The 27,116-nt window shown below is 37.9% G+C and overlaps 1 protein-coding gene across 2 annotated transcripts in view; it reads left to right on the plus strand.

Moving 5' to 3' along the window:
• Positions 1-13,508: 13,508 nt before the first annotated feature.
• Positions 13,509-27,116, plus strand: part of LOC109058918 (pro-neuregulin-3, membrane-bound isoform) — a 282,581-nt gene continuing 268,973 nt past the window's right edge. The window contains exon 1 of one of the 2 annotated variants that reach the window (XM_042736738.1): positions 13,509-15,613. In XM_042736738.1, the coding sequence (XP_042592672.1) occupies positions 14,914-15,613 (700 nt within the window). In that variant the 5' untranslated portion in view covers positions 13,509-14,913. The remainder of the gene's footprint in view (positions 15,614-27,116) is intronic. The other variant, XM_042736737.1, reaches the window with a different exon arrangement.

Genomic DNA, 27,116 nt, shown 5'->3' on the forward strand with positions numbered 1-27,116 from the left:
TGAATAGTTTAATGAAGCGTCCGCTTGTTGTTTAATTTAATAGTGCCAACGAGGACATCCAAATTTGGATATCATGTCGCGCCATTTTCCAGTTTGTTTATTTATTTTGCATCTTTAGCTTATGGAATGTTATTGTTGCCTGATTTTTCACACGTCCTTCAGATTGACAGCATGAATAATGTACATGATTTTCAGCCATAAACCTGTTAGGGCAATGATTTGTTTTCATACAAAGGCAGACAACATAGTACGTTTGTATATTATCATATACAAACTCACACGGATGTACTGCGAGATTCAGTGTTTGAATGGAAGAATATAAATGCTTGCTTCAATGAAAAATAATTGTAGAAATATATGGAAATAAGTAAACTGGTAAATGGACTGAATACAGGCCGAACATACTTTGGCACTACACTTCATTGCATTTAAAAATATCTGCACTGATATAGTAGCGTACCGTGGGGTTTCAGTCAGGGCCTTCAGTAAGCAACTGTAAACTACATACCCTTACACATCTATCTTACACACATCTCTGTAACAGCAAACGCAGCCATATACATATAATTTGCATATTATGCCGAACACAGGCTCTCAACGACAATGACAGCTGATCAACAATTTCAACAGTAGACTAGATGGGGGTGGCTTAAATTCAGAGTAAATTTCCCTACATGGATCAGTAAAAGTAATCCACCAATAGATGGGTAACTATGAACATTCACGTCACTCTAAAATGACGACACGCCCACAGCACCAAAACTGTACAAACGCTGGGCATCCACAAACTACGCCACAGCATTATCAACCATTACATACACCTCCATAACAATGTGCATGATTCAATACTCGTCAAATCAAAAGCACTCACCTGTCACTTGTAAATAAAGTCTGTGTGTCTGTCATTCCATGTCCCTTTACTCATATTAAAAAAATTAACATGGCCAAATAATTTGTTGTGCTCAGTTTTTAGTTGTTAGCCACTCATAGTTGCAATCTTTGAAATGGTGCACAAAACCGTTGTTAGTGAATTAAGTTTGAGTAGTTTATCCTTTCTCAGTTATTCCTCTTTTGTCTGCAAATGAGCGCCTTGAAAAAGGCAGATCGGCAACAAGGTCTGGTGTAGGCGCCGGTGACAGCGGCTTGGAAATTCCCAACTAAACGCCAACTAAACGCCAAATGGGGCTACTTAAACAATGTTGCTGCGAGTTGTTTTTCATGTCTGCTGGTTGAAGCGACCTCATTGACGTGACATTTAGCCCTTGGAATGTGAATTTTACCTGGGGAACCCCGCCAAAAATGTGTATTTTTACTCCTGGAACATGATTTTTAACAGAGAACACCTGGAAACTGCGATTGGATGGGTTTTATCGAGAAAACCTGGCAACCCTGGCTGTGGGAAGCACTGGGCACGTCGCTGGACCCAGGGGGCGTGCTGTCATGGTACGTCAAAATTTGATTGGCTGATGATTCTGTTGCTAATGCTCGTTACATATCAGATGCGACGTCTTTGAACAAAAGGGAAGCACTATCTGTAGTGCTGGCCCTGTTTTTATGTACTGGCCGCAGACTCTTTTTCATGTAGGGTATTCCAGTTCAACCTCAACGAAACTAATCATAGGCCATTTTGTGGACATTGCACAAATGAAAATGATACCTAAATAATAATAAAACTTTTTTTTACACAATTTTATTTTTTATAAATCAAGCAGAGAAGGCCCTGCTGACCTTGACGGCCCACCACTGTGTGTGTGTGTGTGTGTGTGTGTGTGTGTGTGTATATATATATATATAATTTTATTTATTTATATATTTATTAATTTTTTTGAAACCAAAAGGAAACAATGGGACCAAGAAGTGTGCTGAGACTTTAGGGTTTGTAGAGGTAGGTGAGGATTGATTATCCTTGAAATTCATTGATTTTATTTTGACCAGTAGTATGCAGTAAGTGTAATATGAACAGCACCTAATTTGTAAATTAAACAAGCTTCTGCAATAACTCTTTAGTATCCTTATTGGATGTAAACTTAGCCTAGACGGTTTACACAAAGCTTGAATGTTGCATTCATTGGATTTAACTACATGAGCAGATGGGAGATGTTTATTAAAATAGATTCATGCAACCTGCATTAATTTTTTATATTTTTTATTATTCTTTTTTAATAATCCACTTTGCTGGTGGGAATTTGCCATTTCTGGTTTCTTTCAGTTGATTGAGATCAAATCTATTGTTGCCACAGCACTTAGGGCTGAGAATTTTACTCTGATGCAACAAAGATTTTATGTCTGAGAGCATATTTGACCAAACAGATAGATCTGTTTAGCACATCAGCCACCATAAATTTACTTGAATTTAACAGCTTATTTTGGAGAGGTTCAGTCCCATCCTAGTTTGTTTTTGGTCCTGAATAGCACCAAGTAAAAGTTTTATCTCAAAATATTATCAAAGATATCTTTCAAGATGCCTTCATCTGAATTTGTGGAGAAATAAATTCAGAATTTATCTCTTTGACATATCAAAACATGCATTATCAATAACTAATATTTTTTCTGTAATGTGATTAGTTATCTTAGTAATTTTACTCAAAACCAAGGGACAAGTCAGAGTCCTATATATAACTAATGTTACCGTTATGCACTTATTGCACCATCTGCTTTCAATTCACCTGCATCACAGGAGAATTCAGTATGTGTGTGTGCTAATATGCTGGTATAAAAACTGCTTATTCTTCATAGTGTTGTCTGTCTCAGCGGGAGTGAAAGAACACTGAGTTATCTCCTCTGTGATCATGTGAAGCCTCGTGCTTTGGACAACATGTCCTTGAAGATTGATGCAAGATTGAAGAAATTTTGAGACTTTGGGCTGTACTGTTTATGCTATCACAAACCTAAGGTAAAAGCACACACACATTCTTAAAGTCTCCATGAAGCATCTTAAAAGGTTAGTTCCCCCAAAAATGAAAATTATCTTGTGTTTTACTCACCCTCGAGGCATCCCAGGTGTTATGACTTTCTTCTTTCAGACGAATCCAGTCGGAGTTACATTAAAATTTGTCCTGGCTATTCCAGGCTCTATCATTGCAGTCAGCGGGTGTTAAACGCAATAAACACTTTTCTCTCACTTCTGGTACCTGTCATACGCAGAAGCCATTCTGGCGGATATAGTAATACGTCGGAGTCGTGTGATTAGTGACGAATGCGGAGAGAGAACAAAACAAAATGCCGGTCATGAATTAGAAGTACAAACCGAGGATTTGCAAAGAAAAATGTCGGAGGATTTCAATATAAACCAAGAGGAGACCTTTTTTCTTTGCTAAAGTAAGGAAACTTTGCTTCCTTTGCTCATATAAACAAACTCGCGAGACTAGCATATCTCAGAGTTGCGCATGCTGCGCATATGTGCTGCGTCATCCTTCGGAACGGCTTCCGCATGTGACAAATACCGGAAGTGAGAGAAAAGTGTTGATTACGTTTAAAAATATGAATATTTTTCTTACAAAACCGCATGCATTCACTACAGAAGGCCTTTATTCACCCACCGGAGCCATGTGAGACACATGTTATTATGAATGCGCTCGCTTTATTTGATGACTTGTGAACTGTTCGACTGCAACACCCGCTGACTGCAATGATAGAGCTTGGAATAGCCAGGACAATTTTTAATGTAACTCCCACTGGATTCTGAAAGAAGAAAGTTATATACACCTAGGATGACTCGAGGATGAGTAAAACACAGGGTGAACTAACCCTTTAATGGGTGAACTAACCCTTTAATGAGCACAGTTTTCCTCTGTGTTGACTATTTCCGATTGAAACATGAAGTCAGTGCAGGTTTGGTTGAGTTGTATATGTAAGCCATATCGCTTTGGTTTCCACTTTTTTGACACTGCAAAGTTTGTGTTTTGTCAATGTTTAGAAGTACAATAGCAGTAGATCCTATGAAAACCAACAAAAATTATAATAATCAAAATAATCATATATCCTTTGCTCTATATATATATATATATATATATACAGTGCCACTTAAAAGTTTGTGAACCCCTTGCAGAATCTGTGAAAATGTGAGTAATTTTAACAAAATAAGAGAGATCATACAAAATGCATGTTTTTTATTTAGTACTGTCCTGAGTAAGATATTTTACATAAAAGATGATTACATTTAGTCCACAAAAAAAAAAGTGAAATATTAAAAAATTTTAATATTAAAATAACCCCATTCAAAAGTGGTTCTCAATACTGAGTGTGGTAAACTGGATATAACTGTAAGTGTAATATAACTTTGTTTGTTTGCTGGCTTTTATTGTATTTGTTATACTTGTATTTTGAAAAAAGTCAAAGATGCTGACATGGCATTAAATAAAAATATACTACTGCTACACATTCTTAAGAAGAAGAAAAAAGAAAAAAAAAGCAGCACCTTACAAGTTTGCAGGTGTTTTCTGATCATCATTGTATTGTAGTATTATATTGATTAGTAAAAACCCAACAAATGCATTCCTAGCCAACAACAGTCCATCTTACATGCCATCATTCATCTATTCTAGTCGCTGTGGGAGTTCTCCTATCATTAGGGTCCTGTCCCCTCGGGGCCAATGTTTTGAAAAAACCCTGATGAAAAGACTTTGCTCATTTACAGCCTGTCGATTTCTGTCACCTCTCTGGATGGAGAAGTGTGTTTGGTTGTCTGTTTGTGTGAACCTGAAGGCTAGTCTTTGCTTGATGCACAGTTCCTGACCTTTAGTTGACTGGTTTCATTCTCTCTGACTCTGTATGCATTTATCAGTCACAGCATTGTGTTAACCTTCTGACCTGCTTTACTTGCGTCATGTTTTTTTTTTTTTTTTTTTTTTCTTTATTAATTTCCATGATCAGTCCCGGTTCCTGTCTCTGTCTCAACCACCTTTATAATGTTTTGTCATTCTGTAGCAGAAAATGTCACAACATTGGATGAATGACCTTTTTAAAGCTCTGTCGACTCGCTCTAATCCTTCATTTTCACTGTGTGATCTTCCATCTGTGACCCCTTCACATTCATTCTCAGCCTAATCACCTCCACCATAACACAGACCCTCACTCATCTGGACAGCTGAGTGTCTGGTAATCTCCCATGTATGGATATCACTAGGGATCTCACTTGGCCCCAATACATATGGATTTGTGATTTCTATGTCAGAGATATCTGCTTATTCTTTTGTTTATGTATTCTATCTCTAAAGAGATGATTGCAGTGATGTGTAATGAGCTTTTAGTCCCATCATCACGGCATAGCATGAATAATATTGATCAGATCTGCTTCAGTGTGGTTAAAGGAAAATATTGGGATCGTATATATATATGAGCAGCAAGGCATAATATTACAATGATTTACGAACAATCATGTGACAATGAAAATTCAGCTTTATTACATGAATAAATGACTTTGGGTGCCCTGTATTAAGTGAGACTCATGTCACCAAAAACGTGATTTTTGGGTCACACGTCACTCGAGGTGCGTATAGCAGTATAGCAGATGACCAATTCCTACCTTGCTTAGTTCAGAGTGCTAGTCGAGAACTGTTATTTTGGCAATATGGGAGTGGTTCCCACAAGCTGTTCAACAATTCGAGTTTCACAAACTGTAGGGAGTTGATAAACTGATTTATCTGAAAGATTGGTGGTTCAGATACTGTGGCTAGTAGAGCCTTGGATCATCAACACAAAGAAGACACAATTGTAATAAGATTAATGAAATGTATTAACAATAGATATGCTAGAGTAAATGCAACAACTAGTGATGATACCAATAAATGAATATGCACTGCTAATAGATAATAATAGACAACTAAATATGAATGAAGATACCAAATAAATTGTAGAAACAAATAAATGGAGTGAACACAGAATGGCAAAATGCAATGCTGTTGAGCTGAATGTCGCAATGGAAGAGATTTCTATGGTAATGTTGCTTATGGGAACCACTTAATTGCTCTGGTGGAATTAATGATGAATCTCTGAACAAATAAATATAACCATAACTATTATTTGTAATGCTGACCCCAAGTAAATGTTATCTTAACAGGTTAGAAAAACATAGGCTGCAGGTATAAACTAAGCCAAGGTCTTTAGGAAAGAGTTTTGGTAAGTTTATAATTATGTTCCACAGGCGGGTGATCAGTCCGGCGGTAGAGGCTTCTTCCACTGGTGATGCAGACCGCGTGTAGTGGGGAGGGCACAGAGATGAGTTCCGGTAGCTGTCGATGCGCTGACCTGGAGGATGCTGAACTTCTGTTGTGCCACAAATGGGGCCTTAGAGCATGGACCAGGCAGCTGGGTCAGATGGTTCTTCACGGGATCCTTTGCAGCCTGGCTGCATCGTTAAGTAGCCGTATGTTTCAGGCAGTGTCTGCCACTGCAGAGGTCCTTTGCAGACTGGGCTGTGCTGCTTTTGGAGTGGCAAGAGTCAGACGGGATCTGTCACTGCTGGGTCCTTTGCAACTGAAAGGCAGCCAAATGCGATAAAGAAGGTTTACTCAGGAGCTGAGTTGAACCTGAGCTGTCTTGAAGTCTCTTTACTCGTTAGGCCAGAAACTTAGAACGCTGTATCTGCTACTGTCTCTCTGGATGTACCGGAGCCTCTTTGGTGTTTCTGTTAGTGTCTCTATGGACAATAGACTCTCAACAGTGTATCTGTTATTGCCTCCTTCCACACAGGTTGGAAACACAGAACGGGTATGTGTTACAGTCTCTCTGGACAAAAGACTCAGAACGGGGAGTGTCTGTTGGAGGGTTACTCACTTGCATACAGTGGAGTACAACGTTAAACAGTGTCTTTAACATTTCATCCATGCAATATTTCTTTACCGAACCTCTTTCAAACTGTTGTGCGCATCATGAGGAGCAAAAAGAGTCCAAACATGATAGAAAACTTTTGAACTATCACTTATTCACACCATAATATGTTATTAGGCCTGCTTCTGTGAACTTTTGTGTTAACAGTCAATGTCCATCAACACAAGCTGTACTTCATCTGAGCATGAAGTGAATCCCTTGAAGTTTGCATCCATTTAAGATCTCCAAACATGGGTATGAATGGATTTGAATAGATCTTTGTGGCCTTTCTTTGTTTCAGCCACTGCAGTTGCATCCAGAGATCTGGAGGAATTTTTATGGCAGTCATTTCCTAAACCTTAGGATTGGGTGTGATGGTGAGGGTCAACCTTTAGTCCAGTGAGAAGTACTGTCTTAGGTGGTCGTGGCTGCAGAAGGTCTCCCTTCCTGTCCTGCTAGAGGTGTCTGGCAGTTGTCTCGGCATCTTATCTGATGGTTCTGAACATTTGTTTATGTTCCTCCACCAAGATCCTGTCACAGTGGTGCACATCTCCCTCCACACTGGCAGTTAGAGAGGGGCCCTGCCATAAACTTGTCCTTGGAATTCCAGTTTGACTGTTGTTCACTACAGCCCTATCCCTTTAAAATTGAGACGTGGTTTTGATATGACAAAAACTGACCTTTGTTTTGTGGAGGGAATTTACCCGTCATCTTAATTTTGGTGCTTTTCACTCGGATGGCACACAGATGTGTTTTTGTGTTTCTTCATTTCCTTTGGACAGGGAGGCTTTGGCTTTTATAGGCTCTCAGGAGTGCCTGACAGACAAAGTGCTTTCTCTTCAGTCTTAGGAACAGGACTGTGTGGGCGTAAGGCTTTGGGGTTTAAAACATGGAACAAGAAAGGATGGCAATGGGGTTTAGTGGAAGGATGACGTGTAGATGTGTGACATAAGAGAGAGAGATGTAGAGTGTGAGTGTGCGCACATACTCATATGCGTGGGGATGCATGTGGCCCTCGGCAGGAGTGGTCTAATCATTGAGCTGATGTGAACTGGCAGGTTGATGCATCCTAAATCAGACAGGTAGGAACACACACACACAGCTCTGTCAGTCATTTAATGAGTAGCATTAGCTTCGATACATGCTGGTTGAGAAAACATTCACTCGGAGCTGCACTCACCAATCAAGCTTGCACTACCAAATAAAGCGTCTTTGCTGAGCAAAGGCAAAGCCTTTAGCAGGATAATCTTAAGGGAATATAGTATGTTAGAGCAAGGATGGATAAATAAAATTAGTAAGCTGCTGTCCTGCTTTGATGTTGTGTGAAAACATAGTACTGCACACAGAGTCCAAAATGAACACCCGCTAAGTTCCAAATGTGTGGAAAATATGGCTTTGGTGCACAGGCAAAATTAGTTCTTTGTTAGTTAGGTGGTACCTTTATAAGTAGTCATGCTGGTGATGCTTTTATACAAACAAAAAGTAATGAGTAACTTGGATTCTAAACTAAATCTGAGTTTCTGATGCTTTTATGACAGATGCAGTTATGATGAAAAGAGACTATTTATTTATATCATGCTGTGAGTGACGATCAGTTTGTCAGAAAACATTCATAGGAGAGTTCTGTTTTCACAGGGATGATGGTATTTTTTTAGGGATGCAACAATACCATTTATTCAGAACCGATCCGATAACAAAAATTCTGAGTATCGGCCGATTACGATCTGATCCGATACCAGTTTTTTTTTTTTTTTTCATCAATGTAGATTTTCTATAATTCTGTGTGTTGACCTGATCATCACTTTTAAACACATTCTGCTAATTTTAGACAACTTTATTTTAATGTAAAATAACAAATGAAAATTTATATAATCATAATCTATGACAAAAAATACTATTATAAACTAGGTTAGTGGATAATTCAGCAGCAAAATTAATTCTAGAAATATCATGGGTGCACAGTAATTTTACAAAAACATTAAACTAAACATTAAGTGAAACGCCATTATTTAGTGGGGAACAAATAAAAGTTAATAAGTGTGGGACTTAAGGCCTTTCCACACTGAGTGCGAAAAAGCTAAACAAATACCGGACGCAATGATGCGCTGGAATAAAATAATAGATTTCTATGGATGCTTCAACATGGACCGTGAACATTCGCGCAACGAAAATGTGAATGTTTTTTTTCCAACCAGTTGGTCAAATCTTTTCAGTTTCGCAAAGCGAAAGCATGGGCCATATAATAAGATTTGAGCATTACATCACGTGACCGGAGCAGCTGCTGTTGCACAAATGGTGAGAATGATGGCGCTGTTTTGAAAACCAGTGCAAACAAACACCGAAGAACAGTATGAGAGTGGATGCTGAGTCCTTGTTATTGTTGTTATCTGAGAACAGATTTATTCTCACATGTTCTTTATACAAAATAATGAATCATGTGATCTGAATAGCACCGTCTGTTTTCTCCCACGTTCACTCTAGTCTAGATCTTCCGTATTAAAAAAATAGAGTGAAACCTTTTTCTACACATGAAACATGAAAGCAAATAGACATGATTATGACGATATATTTTCTGTATGTGTTTTGTATGCAGCTCGTATTTTTTTATAGCAATAAAGGATGTTTATCACAAATATTAGCAGTGTAGCATTATTAATCATACAAAGAGTGCTTGTGACTGCTTATTATAGAATTAAAATCAACTATAGATCACAATCAGAAGTTATTACAGGCACTCGATGATGGTTTAAAGTGGAAAACCAAATACATTAATAATTACATTTTCAAGTGTAGCTTGGTGCTAATTGTACTTCTGATTATATTTTAGGATGTTGCCTATTCTTGTATGCATTATAGATAGTTTGTGTTTCTGGTGTAGAACCAAACTTTATCTTAATTTAGATGTTAGATCCATATACGAGATATATACTGTATCTGAGGAAAAATGCATTGTTGGTCGGCGCCACCTAGCGTGCGTGTTTCTGTTTTAGAACCAAACTTTATCTTAATTGTCGGAAAGGTGGAAAGACCTTAAATCTGGTAAAATGTTACACTTTGCCCTTTATATTGTAAAATACATTCATGAAAAACTAGCCTATACTATAAAATTAAAATACATTTCTTTTAAATGCATAGCACAGTAATGAAGGCAGCAACATATGATCGATAGAACAGAACGGAACAGAACAGAACAGAACAAAAAAGACTATTATTAATCTTTCATTGCACAAAAGTATAATACAAAAGGGTATAGCTCCAATACAAAGCACTCATGCGCACCCTGTGCACAGAATGATGTGCTTGAAGCAACTCTGAGTCACATTGCACAGTGCTCTGCATAAAAAGGGAAGAGAGATTAATGCATATCTGTGCAATATTTTATTGAGGCCTTTCTTTTAACAGTTTCAAATCTCAATTATTGTGCGCTCTAGAAGAGAGTTTCATCGTTTTGACTATAGTAACCAAATGCGACACGCAGTTTGAATGCTGAATGGAGGATGACAGACAGACAGTGGAGAGAAGAGTTTACGTTAACTTGACTTAAATACTCATCTAGCTATACTTCACATTAAACTATGGAACGGCTTCAGAACACTTCAAATATAGTGCATGAAAACTTTATGGTGCTTTATAATGTTTCTGTGCCTTTCGTGGGGCTTAACAATAACACAGAATACGCTCAATATCGGATTTGGATCTGACCGATACCCGATCCTGCAGAAAATGGCAGTATCGGAGCCGATACTGATACTTAGTATCAGATCGATGCATCAGTAGTATTTTCTATATAAAAATAATTCAAAATTCAGTTTCATTGCGAGTATGAGATATTTATCTCAATCCAGCTGCCGTGGCAATGTGTTAGAATGAACCCTGACTGCCCAACTCATACCATCCAGGTTGATTGGCGCCCCAAGAAATTGTTTCTGCATCGACTTGTCTCCATCAACTTGCCAGGTTACCGTTTCATTGACAGCTGGATGGAATATGAGAAATATAACAACAAGCACTATGCAATGCCCAGTGTGCAAATAACACAAATTTTGTGCTAATCAGCCCTCACCAGCCATTCTAAAGGTGACCTGGGCCAAATATTTTGTTAAAACTTGAAATTAGTTTTGAATGTCCCTTTATTTAGATTTGATTTTCACAGTCATTATTTAAAGTGGCAGTTTTCTCACAGAAAGTAAAACACAAGTAGCTAGAAAAGGAACAAGCTAACAGAAAGGGGTGATGTTTCATTCTGGGGGGTTTTGAAAGGCAGTCTGTCATGTTGTACCTGGACCTAGAGTAACTGATTCATGGGCAGAGATCTCTCTGAAGTAGCTACTGATACTATGGATTTATGGCAGTGGTGAAAAAAGCAAAAAATCAAGGGCACATCATTTCACACTACAAGAAAAAGTCATTTAAATATAGTTACATGTGTAAATGTATAGTTCGGCTGACACAAAATGGACAAAGGGTATTTTTATGTTCTATCTTTCTGTATGTCATTTACTCAGAACCATGTTGTTTTAGTTGTTCTGCATTATTAAACAAAAATGCAGAAACACTTTTTAAGCCAGGACATTCTATTGTGATTTATACGGTTTATGTGATTTATAAAGGCAAACAGCCACCATAAAATTAATAGAAAATTAATCTTTTGCTATGCATCTTATTTTGAATGCAAGAGCATGTGTGGTCATTTGTAACTTAAATGTGCAAGGCTTCTAGTGCTTCTAGTCATTTTAGCTGTACAAAAACAGCCCATTATGGTCCTAGATGCTGCACACTTGTGTTTCTTTCCATATTATTCCAATTTATTATCCTAATTTTAATTTATTTGTTATTATTATAGGTATTTACCTTTTGTAGCTAATCATTCATATGTCTCACTTGTTCACAGAAAATAGCTTACTCCTGCCTTGCAAAGTAAGGTGGTTATTCCAAGATTTCTGAAGATTGTGTATAATCAAAAATGATGTGACTGTTTTTTTGACAGTTTGTATGACTATATTATTTTTGTGTTTTTGATTTTATTGAAAACAATATGACTTTAACTTGTAATGCATTTTTGGGATTACCTGCTGAATTACTTTTTTCTGTCTCAAATGGATTGGATTTACTCCTGTTATTCTGTAATACAGAATACTAGATTTAGGTAATCTGTGTTGGAACAGTTGATTCATATGCTCTTTTAAGGTGCCCTCAGTGATTTATGCTTATTAAAAACGGATTCTCCATGGATCCTTAAAAATGTTATTTAATTTTAAGGTAATAAAAATTCTTAAATATCTCAAATAAAAAAAAGTCTTAACTATCATTTCAAGAGGTCTTAAATATGGTAGCAAAAAACAGGAATTGCGATATGGCTTAATGTGATTACTTTAAGCAGTGATTTAAATAAATGTGAGTACTTCATGTTTCAAACTAAAAATGGGCCACTGTTGGATGTTCTACATGCTCATGCTTTCAGTGCAGTTGATGCTCAATCAATGAATAGGCCACATACATGTATATGTCAAGCGATTGCTTTTGATCTACCATTAATGAATTATGAAGATGTTTACATTGCAGTGTTTATATCATAAACTCCTAATAAAATAGTGCTTGCTTTTAGCTTTTTTTTTCACAGGATACACACAATGTTGTAAATGTTAACTAGTGAAGTCAGAGTCATTGTGTATACAAAGTAAAATGGCACTATAACTCATTAAGACTTTTTTTTTTTTTTTGCTGAAAAAGAATCCAAGGTGACATAATTATAAATTATATTTCATGCCACCTAGAAATAGGCTTAGAAACACATTGTCAGAATTGCCATATATTTTATTTATTATTTGAATTAATTTTTTACTATGTTCTGGGAGTACCATTTTGGAAATGAAATTGCTTCTCACTCAAGTTGTTGTTGACCAATTTCAGGAACCTGCCTGTTAATTGAGACTTTCTGTTGTGGAATTAAGCGTGGCTCATGGGAAATGGCTTGTTTGTACAGTGGCATCAGAGCCTCATCTGTGACACATCTGTGCCCCTAGGTGTCAGTATTAATCCAAGTGGGCTGCCATATCATCCAGCACAACATAAACAAGTAAATATTGAGTTCATCTCTCTATCAGGACTGTCAATTATGCAACCAGCCCCTCCTCACATCTAAGACTCTAAGAAGGGAACCATTCACCATTAAAACAAGTTAGAACCAACAGGAAACAAACTAGCATCTCTGTTGTCTTTGAGTATTAAAGTGTTATCCACTCCCTTTAATTACAACTGTTGTGTTGGACAACAGTTTATTTACAATTACCACCCATTAGACACTGCACATGACTTCTAATTCGGGCCATCCATTAAGTTTCCTTCCCTTCTTAGAGTCTTAGATGTGAGGAGGGGCTGGTTGCATAATTGACAGTCCTGATGGAGAGATGCTGAGACTCACTTTGTTTATAGCATTCAGTAATCTCTTTTTCTGGTAATACCACAGAGCACTGACACGGATCTCTTTATTTCTTTCCCGTATCTTGTCTTTCTCTCTCTTGCCCTCTGCTTCTCTCGTTTTCTATCTCATCCTGCTGTGAATGCTTTCTCAACTTGTACTTATCCCTCCTTGTTTCTCCCTCCCTCCCTCTCTCTCTTTCTCTCTCTGTCTCTCTCTAAAGGGGTGGGGAATGTTCTTGTGAAGAGAGCAGGTGCAGTGCCTCCTCTCTCTCTCTTTTTCTCTGTCTGTCTCTCTCTTTCCTGGCATCAGCAGTAGGGGAGAGTAGAAGGCTGTCTGTGTATGTGTCTGGCTGCAGTGTCGTAGGCTTGAGCCGCGGTAAAATCCCACAGGAGATTAGAGCGGGAAACACGCTAGTCCGGACGCTTTAGAAATGGCAGCCCTAGGAGAGAGCAACAGACAGAAAAAACAAACACAACTGTAATGAGGAATGGATGAATGTTGTCTCATGGAAAACCTGCACGCTGTCTCTCTCTTTTTTTAACCCTCCTCGTTTTCTCTTTCTGTCTGTCTTCGACAAGCTCACTCCTCCCTCCCCTCCATCCTGCCGCTCCACTCCTCTCCTCTCCCTTCCTCTCTCTCTCTCATTCTCTCTTGCGCTCTCTCAGTGGAGGAATGTAGATAGAGTCTGAGCGTACGCCCGCTGCTCTGCACGATATCAACTGCTCGCTCTACGGTGGTGGGTCGCTCATCAGATGCTGTTCAGAACGGATTTTTACTGCTAACGGATTTGACCATCCACCTTCTCTTCCTGGACAACTGTGCATCTGCCACTGCCTCCTCTGCCGGGTTTATTGCTCATCTTGCACATACTGGGATCCGTGCTGCAGGTCCCTTGCTCCCTTAAGGATGCTATAAATCAGCAGGAGCTTTGGTCGAGGAAAAAGGGACATATTGCTTCACGGTCAACGCTGAGTCCTCTTTCGTGAGGGAACCAGCTTTCTGGGATATGTATAGCTGACTCAGCGCTCGAATACAAGATTGTGAGTCAGATCAAGACCTTGAAAAAGGAATTGGTAAGAACGAGGGAGCCAGAGAGGAAAAATGTGAGCCAGTTTTTAACTTTTACTGAACTCAACCTTCAAATATTGCAATGAATGGAGGAAAGAGGTCAGAGGATAAATCTAACTGTGGTGTCATCTTCAAAAAGAAGGATTTGATAATCTGACGACAGAGAGTGCTGCTGCAACGGCTGGTGCTCGGAGTCAACATGCAGATGATTTCACTCCTCCCTTTCCTTCCACCTTCTTTGCTCAGCACCTTTATTTAACATTTGTACCATTTTAGTGATCTTACGACCAGCTGGAAGTCATCTGGACGTATTAGTGGAACTGGACTAAAGGACTGTCCTTTTTACCGGATTCTGCAACCGCTGAGATTTCTACCTCCGGAATTCTATTGGGTGTATGCGCTTGTCTGTTTGTGAGTGTGTGTATGTGTATTAGTTGTGTGTGGATGTGATTTTTCTGCCTTGATGTGTTTGTAACTATCTCTGTGTTCTAGAGGTTGTGATTTACTTTCCCATTTTTTTCCAATGTCTGGCATTGCTGGCCAGCGTTTCGCCTTGTGTTGTCCATGTCTGCCAAGTGCCCGACCGTGGGGTTAACCCTTACCGTGCCACAGGCGAGATGAGTGACAGCTCTGGAACAGTGAACAACTCGGGGGCTATGGTACTGGAGGAGCCCTATGGGAGAGGTGGCTCCGGTGGACATGAACAAGCCCAGGCCCCTGCTCGTGGTGGTATTTTAAGGTGTGGGAGCTGTGCCCTTTGGCCCCGCCAACAGACTTGGCTCTGCGTGGTTCCGCTTCTCATTGGCTTTATAGGCCTAGGGCTCAGTCTGATGCTGCTGAAATGGATCGTAGTGGGTTCTGTGCGGGACTACGTGCCTACTGACTTGGTGGACGCCAAGGGAATTGGCCAGGACCCCATCTTTCTGTCCAAGCCTAGCACATTTCCTAAGGGATCTGACACCACCACCACCACAACCACTATTGGAGGGGTAAGCTGGGCCAGCCCCACCGTCACCACTGTGGTGCGGAGCAGGACTCGGACGGGAACTCCTCCAAACATTCCCCCTAGGGGTGGCGGTGCATCCGGCAGCCAGGTGACGCAGAAGAGCCCCTCTACACGTTTTGTCACACGTAATCCCACCTTTACGACCACCGTGGCCTCTACCACAACGTCTACTGTCCATACGTCCACCTCCAGCCCCTCTCCCTCCAACCCTGCTGTTCTAAATGACTCCACCCAAATGTGGACCAGAGAGCAGTCATCCACTGAGAGGCACGTGACCACGCCTGGTCGAACTCATGTCAGCCGCAAGACACGTAAGTTTGATACTTTCTGATCGTTTCTTGCTGTTTTTTGCTTTGGCAAGAGATGTGCAGTACTGCTTCTGATGGAGACTGTTGGTGGTCAGAGTTTTTTTTTTTTTTTTTTTTTTTTTTTGATTGCAGTTTTGCATGATACTCTTAGCATGTGTATACCGTGTTAATGACATTTCAGATGCCAAACATGAGGGACTCATGGCTGTGTGCAGTCCCGTCTATCATGTCACCAGGGAGCGGCAGATGCACTAATGACAAACAGTGACTCTGACCACTCCCTGTGTTTCAGAATATGATAGAGTGAATCAAGAAATATTAATAAAATTTCATAGATGTAATAGTGTAAAACAGCTTGACTTTTTAATATTTGTATTTTTCTCTCTGACTGCAGCACATGAAAAAGCTTATGTATCAGGATGTCAGTTAGTGAACATCAGAAGATGTCTCCTTTAGCTCTGCATTTGCTGATTCTCTTTTCATTTTGGGTTTCTGGAAGAGCTTCAAGGGATGTGTCTAATAATGGTGTCATACTTTGCATAGATTTATGTAATTGACAGATACTATACATTTTGCTGTTCATTTAAAAACTACAGGAGCCTCTGAAAATAAGAAAATGGTAATGGTACACCCCAGTGTAATATCAATGGCATTTTAATTGTCTGCGCATGCATAAATTGATTAATGCGTCTTCATGCCAGATTGCTCGCACCTGCTCATATTATTACCTGACGCCAAGGTATGCTGTCCATATGTGATTCTGCTATGGGATTATAGTGCCTTTACTGTAGTCATCAGAATGCCCGGATAGAGATGTGTTCACAATTTAATGATCACATTAATTTGCATACAGTGGACAGCCTGTCCACAGTGACATTTAGGAAGTTAGGCGTGTCTGAACACTAGTCATAAGGATTACAGTGACTCTTTGTAGTAGAGTTTTTGTTTTAGTGTTGTGAATATTGTAATATTTTGAAGAGCCCTTTCTTTGAATTCAGACAGTAATGTTGGATCATAGTGTCAGGTAGTGAGAGGTTGTCATGCCTCACCACTCTATGAGATTACTTCACTCTCCATGTTTAATCCAGATTAAGTTACCTTCATTCATGGAAGCTGGTATTGTTACATCTACTGTTGGTCTTTAGGAAACTTACCTTTTCATTCTCATGTGTGGGTTTTATAAGAAGTTTTTTATGTGTTTTCAAATTAGGAAAGCATAATTTTGTCACAATTAGTGTCCATTTCAGGGCTCAACCAGGATGGCCCACAAACAACATGGGTGACAACGGGAAACAACAGATGAAGTTTTGTCAAAATAGCAAGAAGTGATAGTCTTGAAAGCATCAGTCAGACAGAAAACTGCATTGAAACACTTTTGCAACTTTTATAAATTGAGGTATTTGTGCAGTATTATAATTTGTTTGCATAATTATATTTTGTGAAAAAGCTGGAATATATATATTTTTCTAAATAGCAAAAAATGTCAAAAGCAAATAATATATGGAGAAATTTAATTTTTCTTCCAAATAAAAAAATCCTTACTGTTGATCCTGCTTTACAAGCACAAAGAGTCTCTGTTTATAGTAATATATACCTCCCTCAACTCACAGTAATAAAAAAGAACCAATGAATTTCATGAGGTGTTGTAAGGCTTTGAATAAGTCCTTATCGTATACTTTGGTTGTACAATAATTCATTACCATTGCAATTGTCTGCCAGAGGATATCTTAATCCGTTATGTCTACAAGCAACAATTGCCTACCTTTATCAGTAGCACAGAGAAAAAGATAACTAAACCATTTGTAATCCACATGCATTTGAGAGCTCACAGCTGTGGCTCGACTTAAAACCCATTACTGTTAACCATATTTGATATTATAGCTAGAAACAGATCTTTCTTTGAAAACTTTCCAGGTAAAGAGGCCATTTTGTTTTCATAGAACATTATTCTGCAAGATTGGCTATGGTGAATTGAGTAGCCGGTAATTTTGTTTTCCCTTTTGGACTTCTGTTAGTTATGTTTGGTTGATGAAGTGGAAGGTCCAATGCTGCAGCCATGGATCTGTTAGTACTGCAGCTCTTATAAGAGCAAAGCTAATTAGAGTTGAATGCAAATTTGCATTTGTTGCTGGGGGTACCTTGCGATGAGCTGATCGTATAAAAGCCATATCTCAATGTGATCGATTATGAATTTGCAGAATCAATTGTAGTATTAAGTGAAAGCAGCTTTGGTTGAAACTGGCTGACACGATTCCTGGTTCCAGCTGACTGCCATTTAATGACCATTGATTCTTCCTTTGTTTTGTAACATCAGTCTGATTGGGAGGATTAGTTTGTGTCATCTACAGTACCACATCGTATGGGGCATTAACTGCACTGTACCACTGTGTGCTCTTGAAATACAATTGAGATTTGAATCATTTGATGATTCTGACATTAAATCATTGCCAGTGTTAAATGACCTAAAATCATTCAGAATGTTTTAAGATGTGATTTATTTGCCTCGTCTCATCTGTCTTTTTCCTGTTTTAATAGAAAGCCATAAAAGCACTGCCTTCCAGTGCCATTAGAGCTTAAATTCACTATGAGACGATTTTTTTTTAAAAAATGCCACTTTGATTTATCTTTTTAAGATCTCCTAGAGGAGGGTTGAAGCCTTAAATATTAATGTTTAGAAAGAGAAACATGTTCAATGTGTAGAAGAGCATGTGAATAATTGACAAGGGTGTGCTGAAAAATGATCAGGGAAAGGGATGAGAAATGTGCAGGGTTTTATAAATAGAGGTGGAGGAGAGGACGATGAAAGCAGACAGTGGATTGACTGGATTGAGCATATCAATGTGTGGAACATGCCAGAATTGGAATCTCTGTAGGGGGAAATGTTATTTCTAGTCAAGCCATATATAATTTACATTATTTTCTTCATAGTTTAATAAAATAATTTAATATAATATTATAATATAATACTTAAGAGATCACTAAAAAATTATTTGCTTAAGCTCATGTCATTCCTGTATGACTTTAAAGTTGAATGTAATTTAAAGGGTTTTTATTTTTTATTTTTTTTTTTTTTTTTGCCTTTGGTCCACACAGTTAAAGTAATCAACCCTGGCTCACTGGAAAATGTGCCTGAGAAATATTTAGTTGCTTCTTGCTGGTTTCACAGCATTTGAGTGGTGCTAAAAATGACCATGCAAAAATAAGTCTTTGTTAATCATTAATCTGCTGAGTAATCATAATTTGTGTGAAAAGGAATGAAAGCAGTTGCAATTTTACTTCTATAGTGTGATGAAAGTCTGTGATGAAAGTAGACACTCTTCTTCTACCATCTCCTTATGCCATTTCAAACCTGTAAGACTCTAATTTGAGTAAACGATGAGATGTTAATGAACCTTGAATCGTTAATTTAAACGATTTAACCAGTATGCCAGTAAAGTTGAAACTGCTGTATTGTTGCAGTGACATACATCAATTGTTTTTGTCTGCTTTTTTTCCAAGCTTGTAATGTAAGCAACCTTATTTCTCCCAATGATTCAGTCTAGATTCTATGGAAATGAAGGCCATTGACAGTCATTTGTCCACTTTATGTTCAAAATGTTTTATCTGTTTAGTTTTAGGTTGAAATTAACATCAAAAATGTTGACAGCTGGCATTTTTGCATGAGGGATGACTTTTAGAAAATACCAGCAATGATTATAAACTCCTGAATGCCTGTTTGTGAAGTGATGAACTCTGGTTCAAATGCAAATCATTTCTGTATTTTCAATTTAGTTATGCACCAAGTAGTGCAATCTTAAATCTGCCACCATTCTGGGGGTAAGAAATACGCCTCACAGGAGAAAGGCTTAAATCGTTGACGATAAAAGATGCATGGGATGTTTATAAGAAAACAATAAGCTGTTCATCAGCTCTGCCGGAGGCAAATGTTAAAGGAGGAAGCTTTGTCTTCATTACCACAGGTTTAGTTTCTGTCAAATGGTTTGGGCATCTAGATCAGTCATATAGAGGATCATTATAAGCACTGTTTGGAAATAGATCTATCATTGATTCTACGAAGATAGAGATACTTGTTTATGACATTGAATTCAATTAACTAATAGCTGCATTAAGTCTTAATGATGCTTTCTGACACAGACTAATGCTATTTTTTGTGTGCATGCTTCACATTGCAACATTACTTACTCTTTTCTGTGCTCATCTTTTTAATCAGTTTAAAATACTAATATTATGCATGCTCTGAAAACAAGTTATCTGTCATAGTTTGCTTGTCAAGTAATTTCGTCTTGTGTTAAGAATTTGGATATATATTTGTTATATTCTTTTCAGTGGTGTGTTAATTATATATGATGTCATTTGGTTTGTCCATTGCTTTTTGTTTCTCCTGCTTCCCTTTTATTCTCTTTTGTCTCACGGTATTCAGTGCTTTTGCAGGCCTACTTCAAATCCTTTAATATCTGTGGACAAACAAATATCACGTTGCTTTGGCGGGTTGCCTTGGTCACTTGATGGTGTTCAGGCTTTTCAGCCTAAGACCACATTGTGACTTTAAATAGAGCTGACCGGCATGACAAATGAGGACCATAACCCTCAACAAACCATTCTGTTGAAGCTCAGCCAATCAGAGTTCAGGGATAACGTTTTCTCTCAGCCCAAAAATACAGCCCAGCATAAAGGAACACAACCCCGCTGTGAATCCTTCTTATTACTGTTGCAGCTTAAAGCCTATTGAAATATCCCTGCCAACATGAAAGTATGTTGTAGGAAGATGTTTAGCTAACTCTCCACCATAGTAGTATAGTAATACTGTACATTTAAATCAAGAAGACGTGGAAGTAAATATATTAGGGCTTTCAAGGGATTAAAATTTTTAAAAATCAAATTAATATTTATAAATTAGTAGCGCACAAATTTGGTCTGATAAATTACCCTCCAGAAGATAAGACATTATTGTATTAAACGAGAAAAGCAGTGATTAGACATTACAAAAAAATTGTCTCTATTCAAGACAGAATTTATTACACATGAACTTCTAAGGCTACAATGAAGCCATAACATTGTTTTCAGAAGCCGCATCTGAATTGGCACTTATTATTTACACAGACTGTTCAGAGGTGGCATGAATGCATTTACGCAACAATTAAAATAGCATAAATAATGCTATGAGATTTTTTTTTTTCTTTAAATTCTAAATACTAATGTACATTTTGCACCGCTTTAGTTCCAGAACTAAATGTACAGTACTAAAGTACTAGGATGATTTTGCGTGAACTATTTCCCAGTACCATTTAAAGGGTTGAATTCGCACCGACAGTGTGTACTAGGAAATGACGTAAGCCGGTCGAACAGTGACAACGGAAACAAAGACGTTAACAACAGGAGGATGGAGGACGTTGTGATCGGACCTGTGTTTTTGTTGTGTCTGGCGGGTTTCACAATAATGGACATTGAATGTCGACATATACATAAAGCGATTGAAACTCCCACTTACATAGGTCCTGGGACGTAACAGAATGGAAAGGAGGACTAAGAATCTCCAATGACAACTGGCAGTGCTACATTTCATTGAGGCACAAAACGCCATCTTCAGGTAAATGCCGTTTATAAAAACTCTCAGTATGTTCTTTCTCATGTAAGAAAAATGAAATTTGGAAATTTAAATTGGAAATTTAAGACAATATAAGGCCAAAACCATACGGGTCATTAATTTGTCAGCAACTGCAAGATGATGTGTAGGTCTGATTTAGTTATAACATATGTTAAAAAAAAAAAACAAAAAAAAAAACCCTTATCCAATAAACACGAATAACTGGGGAGTGACTGTAATACCAGACCAATGAATAGTTAAATAAAGATGGTCTGTTGGCATGTATTGGTCTAGCCGTAATAATTCATTCAAAGCATCATTGTAAACCATGTCCACAAATTAAATAGCTCTTGGAATTAACTTTAAAGAAGGTGATTTGCACAATTAGCAAGGCTTTTCTTCTGCTGTGGCCCATAAAATAACTCCTCTGCATATCCATTTCAGTCATTTGCTGTGTATGTTTGTGTGTGTTTGTGGCTGGTCTGCATTGTCCCCTTTCAGCGTTACCTAAGGGATAAAAGAGTGCATCACTCACGCCGAGTCTGTTATGAGATATTGATTCACGTGTGATTGTCTACGAGACTTGTGACACTCAGCACTTTGACTGGGATCAGTTTTAGTGTCACAGGTCTGATTGCTCATGCACAGCACTTTCCGCTGTTCCTGGGCTTGTTTTGAGGAGCCGCAGAGCCCTGTCCTTTGTGAGTGTACTGGATGTCATAAACAATTTCATAATAATTCAATTTCATCCCTGAATTTGGTAGAATAGCGCCGTGAAATTGGCTAGGCTTTGTTTTAGGATGTTTCCTTGCCAGCTCCATTTAGAGTCGTGTAGATTTTCTTTTTTTTTTTTGTTCAATGAAGCAGTGGTGTCATTATTTTTATTTGGAATACCTCGATGCCTGCTATACATGATTTGCTCTCCCACACTAGTTTGACAGATATAGTTTGACTAAATCTGTCAAAGTACAGATTTAGATTCTCCCACTCTAGTTTGACTAAACAAGAATAAAGACTGTGCGAGTATCAGAGCTGTCTGAACGGTGCAACTGCAGTGCGGGAAGTCTTTCTCATAGCCCTGAGGAAATGATCCTACAGCCATGACATGATCCCTTATGCCTGAACTCATTTAGGCTGCTTAGAGCAATCTCTTTTTGCTTACCCTCGCTCTCTCCCATTCTGTCTCTCCTCCAAAATGCTGGTTGGTGGCTAATGTGCTCCATGTGCTCTCCATTTAGTTTTCTCTCCCTCACTTTTTCTCTTTTGCTTTCTCCTTATCCTCTTGTGGTTATCGAGGCAGATCTGTCACAGGGACACTGCACCTCAGGACATGGCTTCACACACCGTGACAGCATCCAGCCAACACACTCTCAGCTCAGATGGCAGATTAAAGAGGTGTCACACATGCCCCCACAAACACACACACATTTTGATGTCATACCGAGGTTGATGAATGGTGGAAATGGAGCAAGCGATTTGCACGGCTGTTCGGTCAGCGCTCCCATGGTGAGTGTCTGAGCTTGTTCAAGGGAGCGGTCAGCATGGATGCAGACCGTTAGAGGCCATATGCGTCGTCTTCCCAATCAGATCTGGCTGGCATCTGCAGGGGTGAACACGTCAGTCCTAGTGCTGCCGCTCTCCCGTTTCAGCCACCTGTCAGATGTTACTGATGGTTTCCCACTGAGCTTCTGCCTCTCGCCTCTGACTCCGCACATACTGTAGACGTGAGTCAGAATCATAAATGACTGCTGCAGTGATGAGATCTAATATGCATAATGTACGATTTAATGTACATCATTTTAAAATGTCAGTTAGGTTTTAAATTGGAAGTGTCTGCTCCAAACCAAACAATGGTTTATTCTTAACCTGAATCAAATGCAGATTCCTTACACAGAGGGAGATAGAAATGAACAAGGAGGCTCAGACTATTTGATGTAATTTACAATTAATGTTTTTTTTTTTTTTTTTTTAAATAATAAAACACATATAAAAGAAAACAACAAAAAAAGCTTTGATCTTTAATTACATTTTTTATATACTTTTTTTGTATTTAATTTTTATTTTTTTATTTTTTTTGGGGGGGGGGCAGAACCTTATTGTTAAAAGCATAATCACATTAATAAAAATGTTACAAATTTTTAGATTTAAAAATTATTTATTTATTTATTTTAGTTAGTTAGTAAAATGTGGTTCTGCATTGCTTAGCCTTTAATAATACCTTTTTTTTTGCAAGTGCACCACTATAGCTGTATTTACCCTATTATTACAGATCTGATCTTTAATATTCAGCATTCTTATAATACTAATAATAATATCAATAAACATGTAAAACATTTTCTTACAACAGAATATATGACATTTAGGCTTAGATCTAGAAAAAAGTTGCCATTTGGGTAAGGAAAAAAATTCTTCATTTGAGATACATTTTCTAAAAACACATAAGGGTCCTATGCAGTTTTGCTTTTCTCGTGACTGTATCTGGTTTTGAGCTTCTGAATTCTGTGCGCACAGATTCCGTGCCAATGACCGGAAAATGTTCTCAGTGGCATGAGCTCTCTTTAACTGACCTTGTCCAATTTCTTTAGTGGAATACTTTGGGGATCATCAGCCTAACAGTAATACCGTATTATAAAACCATAAAACTAGATCCCACTGTCTCAGTACATTAGCACAATGTAGGCCTGTCCACCTACTCTGCTGTTTCTTATGCTGACAGCTGAATAGTTTGCCTATGATTAGCCCTGCAAGACCCTCTTTTACTGGCCCGTATGATCTCCTCTCCCTCCATGTAGGACACCGTCTTAAATTATACATGTAATATTCTACAGCTTTAAACTCAGAAACACACTTTTTCTGTAGGCACTGTAAATAATTAATAGTGCAACCACAGAAAGTAGCATCATTCTCTCTGTCATTTAAGCACTGTGCGCTGGGTCTACCACTTGCCAATTGATGACATTAAGAGGACAGCAAAAGGGGTAATGATAACGGTGTCATGTTAGGGATGAACTGCACCTTCCGCTCAAATTCTGCTCCCTTTAGAATGATCAGAGATTCACAGTATCATCAGTGAAAGCTCATGCTTAGAAAGGATTCCTCAGAAATGACACAAAATGGAGGCAGTGAGGATGAGTTGACAGTAGCAGAGGAACCTTGAGAGAGACGCTGGTTCGGAATGAAGTTCATTTGCGTCTAACTAGCTGTCATTTCCTGAGTGACAGAGTGGCGATATATTGAAGTGACTGTGTTTGGCTGTGTGTTAAATTAGTAATTGAGAGAGTAAGTGGAAAGTGTGACAGACAGACAAGTTAAGATTCAGTGCAGAGATATGAAGAATTTTTGTGTGAACAATCAAAGTTTAGATAAGACCATAGTAAATGTCTCACAGAGTGAATGAAGTAAAATAGCACAGTATCTGATCATATGCTATTTGGATTTTCCATTCCAAAAATCAATATAATTATACATTTCTAGTTGTTGATGATTACTGGATATGCAAAAAGATATGGGAAACATGTTCTACAGGAAAAGGAAGCATTTTAAACAACAGGGTGCCTGAGCAAGACAGCGAATAGTACATTAGTAAAAGAAAATGCTCTGTTTTAAAGCCCACCATTCATGCTTTGAGTCCTGCCATTTCAAAGTCTTGGAAGAGTTGTCTTTTGCTCTCTTTCTCCACAGGAGAGCAGTTCACTACATTCTTGGCAGTTGGATCAGTGGTGTTTTTACTGACTGAAATAAAGAAGTGGTGGCCCTTTTGGAAAAAGTAGCATTTATGCGTCTGATATCTATCTCTGTGACAGCAAGGAGACCTGGGACATTTTGCTGAAGTGAGAGAGGGAGTGATAGAAAAAAATATGATATGAAAATATAAAGAGAGAGTTATTACAGATTAGAGACATAATCTTTTATTTATGGAGTCAAATTCCAGCAAGCTGCACAGTGAGCTCCTATGGCACATGCCAATGATGAGGACCAGCACCCACCCGACTGGAGATAGATGCTGTCTTACTCCATTTCTCATTCTGAGACAAGACCCAGGTTTTGAAATATCTCTTTCGCTACTTCTCCTTTATCTTATCAATTCTGTAATGCATTTCCTAAACCACTTTCTGTTTGGGGGCTGAAAGTGCCAGTGATATTTAATACCTCAACAAATGCTCTTTAAAGGGTTAGTACACCCAGAAAATAAAACTTGTCATTATTTATTCACCCTTATGTCATTCCAAACCTGTATGACATTCCTTTGAAAGTCAGTGGGGAAATGTTGTTTTAAACCACACTTACTGTTCTTTGAATGGGCACAAAACATTCTTCAAACTTGTGTGACTTTCCTTATATATTATGGAGTCACATTTGGGTTAATTTTCCTGCGGGGTGAACTATCACTTTAAAACTGAAGAATTAATGTATAAAAAAATTCATTTACATGCTGTATATCTTATCAATATGAGAACTGATTGTTAACTTTAATTTATTTTAATTGAAGTTTTCTTCTAACATCAAATCTTTAGGTTTTGTTTTGCGTAGTCAAATGTAGTCCAATGAGGCGATATACAAGTTAACCATACCTAACTTACGATCGTCATCCATTACCTAATCCGAAACCCAGTCATTATTGAAATGGGGGGAAAAATCATAAGTTACCATTGTGCTACTTAATATTTTTTGGAAACTTTAATAACTTTTTTCATAATTCATAATTAACATACTCGCAATATGACAAAAGTGCTGTTTTTGCCCCAAAAGGCATGTGCAAATTTGATATTGATTTCATACAACAGTTCAATAAATAAGAACTTAAAATTTTGTTATATAGTTTAGACACATTGTCTGTTTTTGCTCAGTTTTGCCAACACACACCAAAAAAAACATGGTTTAATGAATTGAATGAATGATTCAATGACTTATTCAATATGACATTAATTAATCGCTACACTGTGTAATTAATTAGATTAAAAAATAAGCGATTGACAGCCCTAGTCTTTACTGTCACTTTTGATCAAATTAATGCATCCTTGCAGAATAAAAGTGTACATTTTTCAAAACCAAATCCAACTAACATGAACTAAAAAACTGGCATTTAAAGGGGTCATGAACTGAGAAATCAAAATTTCCTTGATCTTTTGATATATAAGAGGTCATTGTGCTATAAAAACTTTCTGTAAGTTTCAGAACTTTCTCATTAGTCTAAAAACAACTTATATTGAAGACATTCTGCCAAAACGACAGCTTGTGGAATGTGCCACTTTATGTCGTAATAGTATGATGGTGCCTCCGCAGATGAAGATCAAGGCCTGCCTCTACATCACTGCCTGTTTAGCCCCGCCCACCAATTTACACACATAGTAGGTAAATGATAAGAGCGGCAAACGCAGGTCTACGTGGAAACTAAATGATAAACTCTATTTGATGAACTGTATTTTTAATAAAGTGCCAGACCATGTCAGTAAGAACTCGATCCTTTGTTCATTTCATTTTATTGCAGATTTGTTTACAAATGAGGCACAATTTAACACTGGATTTTACAAAGATTGAAATATTGGATACGATGTTGCACCACACAAGTTAAAATAACTCTTTTTTTATTACGTGATCACTATTGCTTTGTCTGTTATTACAGATCGTTTGATATGTACTAAGCATTTATGCGTTTTAACCTCAAAATACAGTAGTTTCCATCTAGGAAGTACACAAGCTGTGTACAACATTTTTAAAAAATCAGTTCATGACCCCTTTAATAAGTAAAAATGCATGTGCTTTTTATGGTGTATATTGACAATGAAACAACAAGAAAAATACTTTAAAATTTAATCTGTGAATGTTGCACATTTGCAGATGTTCTCATTATTATGAATTATAGGAGTAAGGGCCACGTAATATTAGTTATTATCAAAGAAAATTGTAACCTTCTACTTGTAA

This window comes from Cyprinus carpio, chromosome B13, assembly GCF_018340385.1.
Source record: "Cyprinus carpio isolate SPL01 chromosome B13, ASM1834038v1, whole genome shotgun sequence".
Classification (NCBI taxonomy): Eukaryota; Metazoa; Chordata; class Actinopteri; order Cypriniformes; family Cyprinidae; genus Cyprinus; species Cyprinus carpio.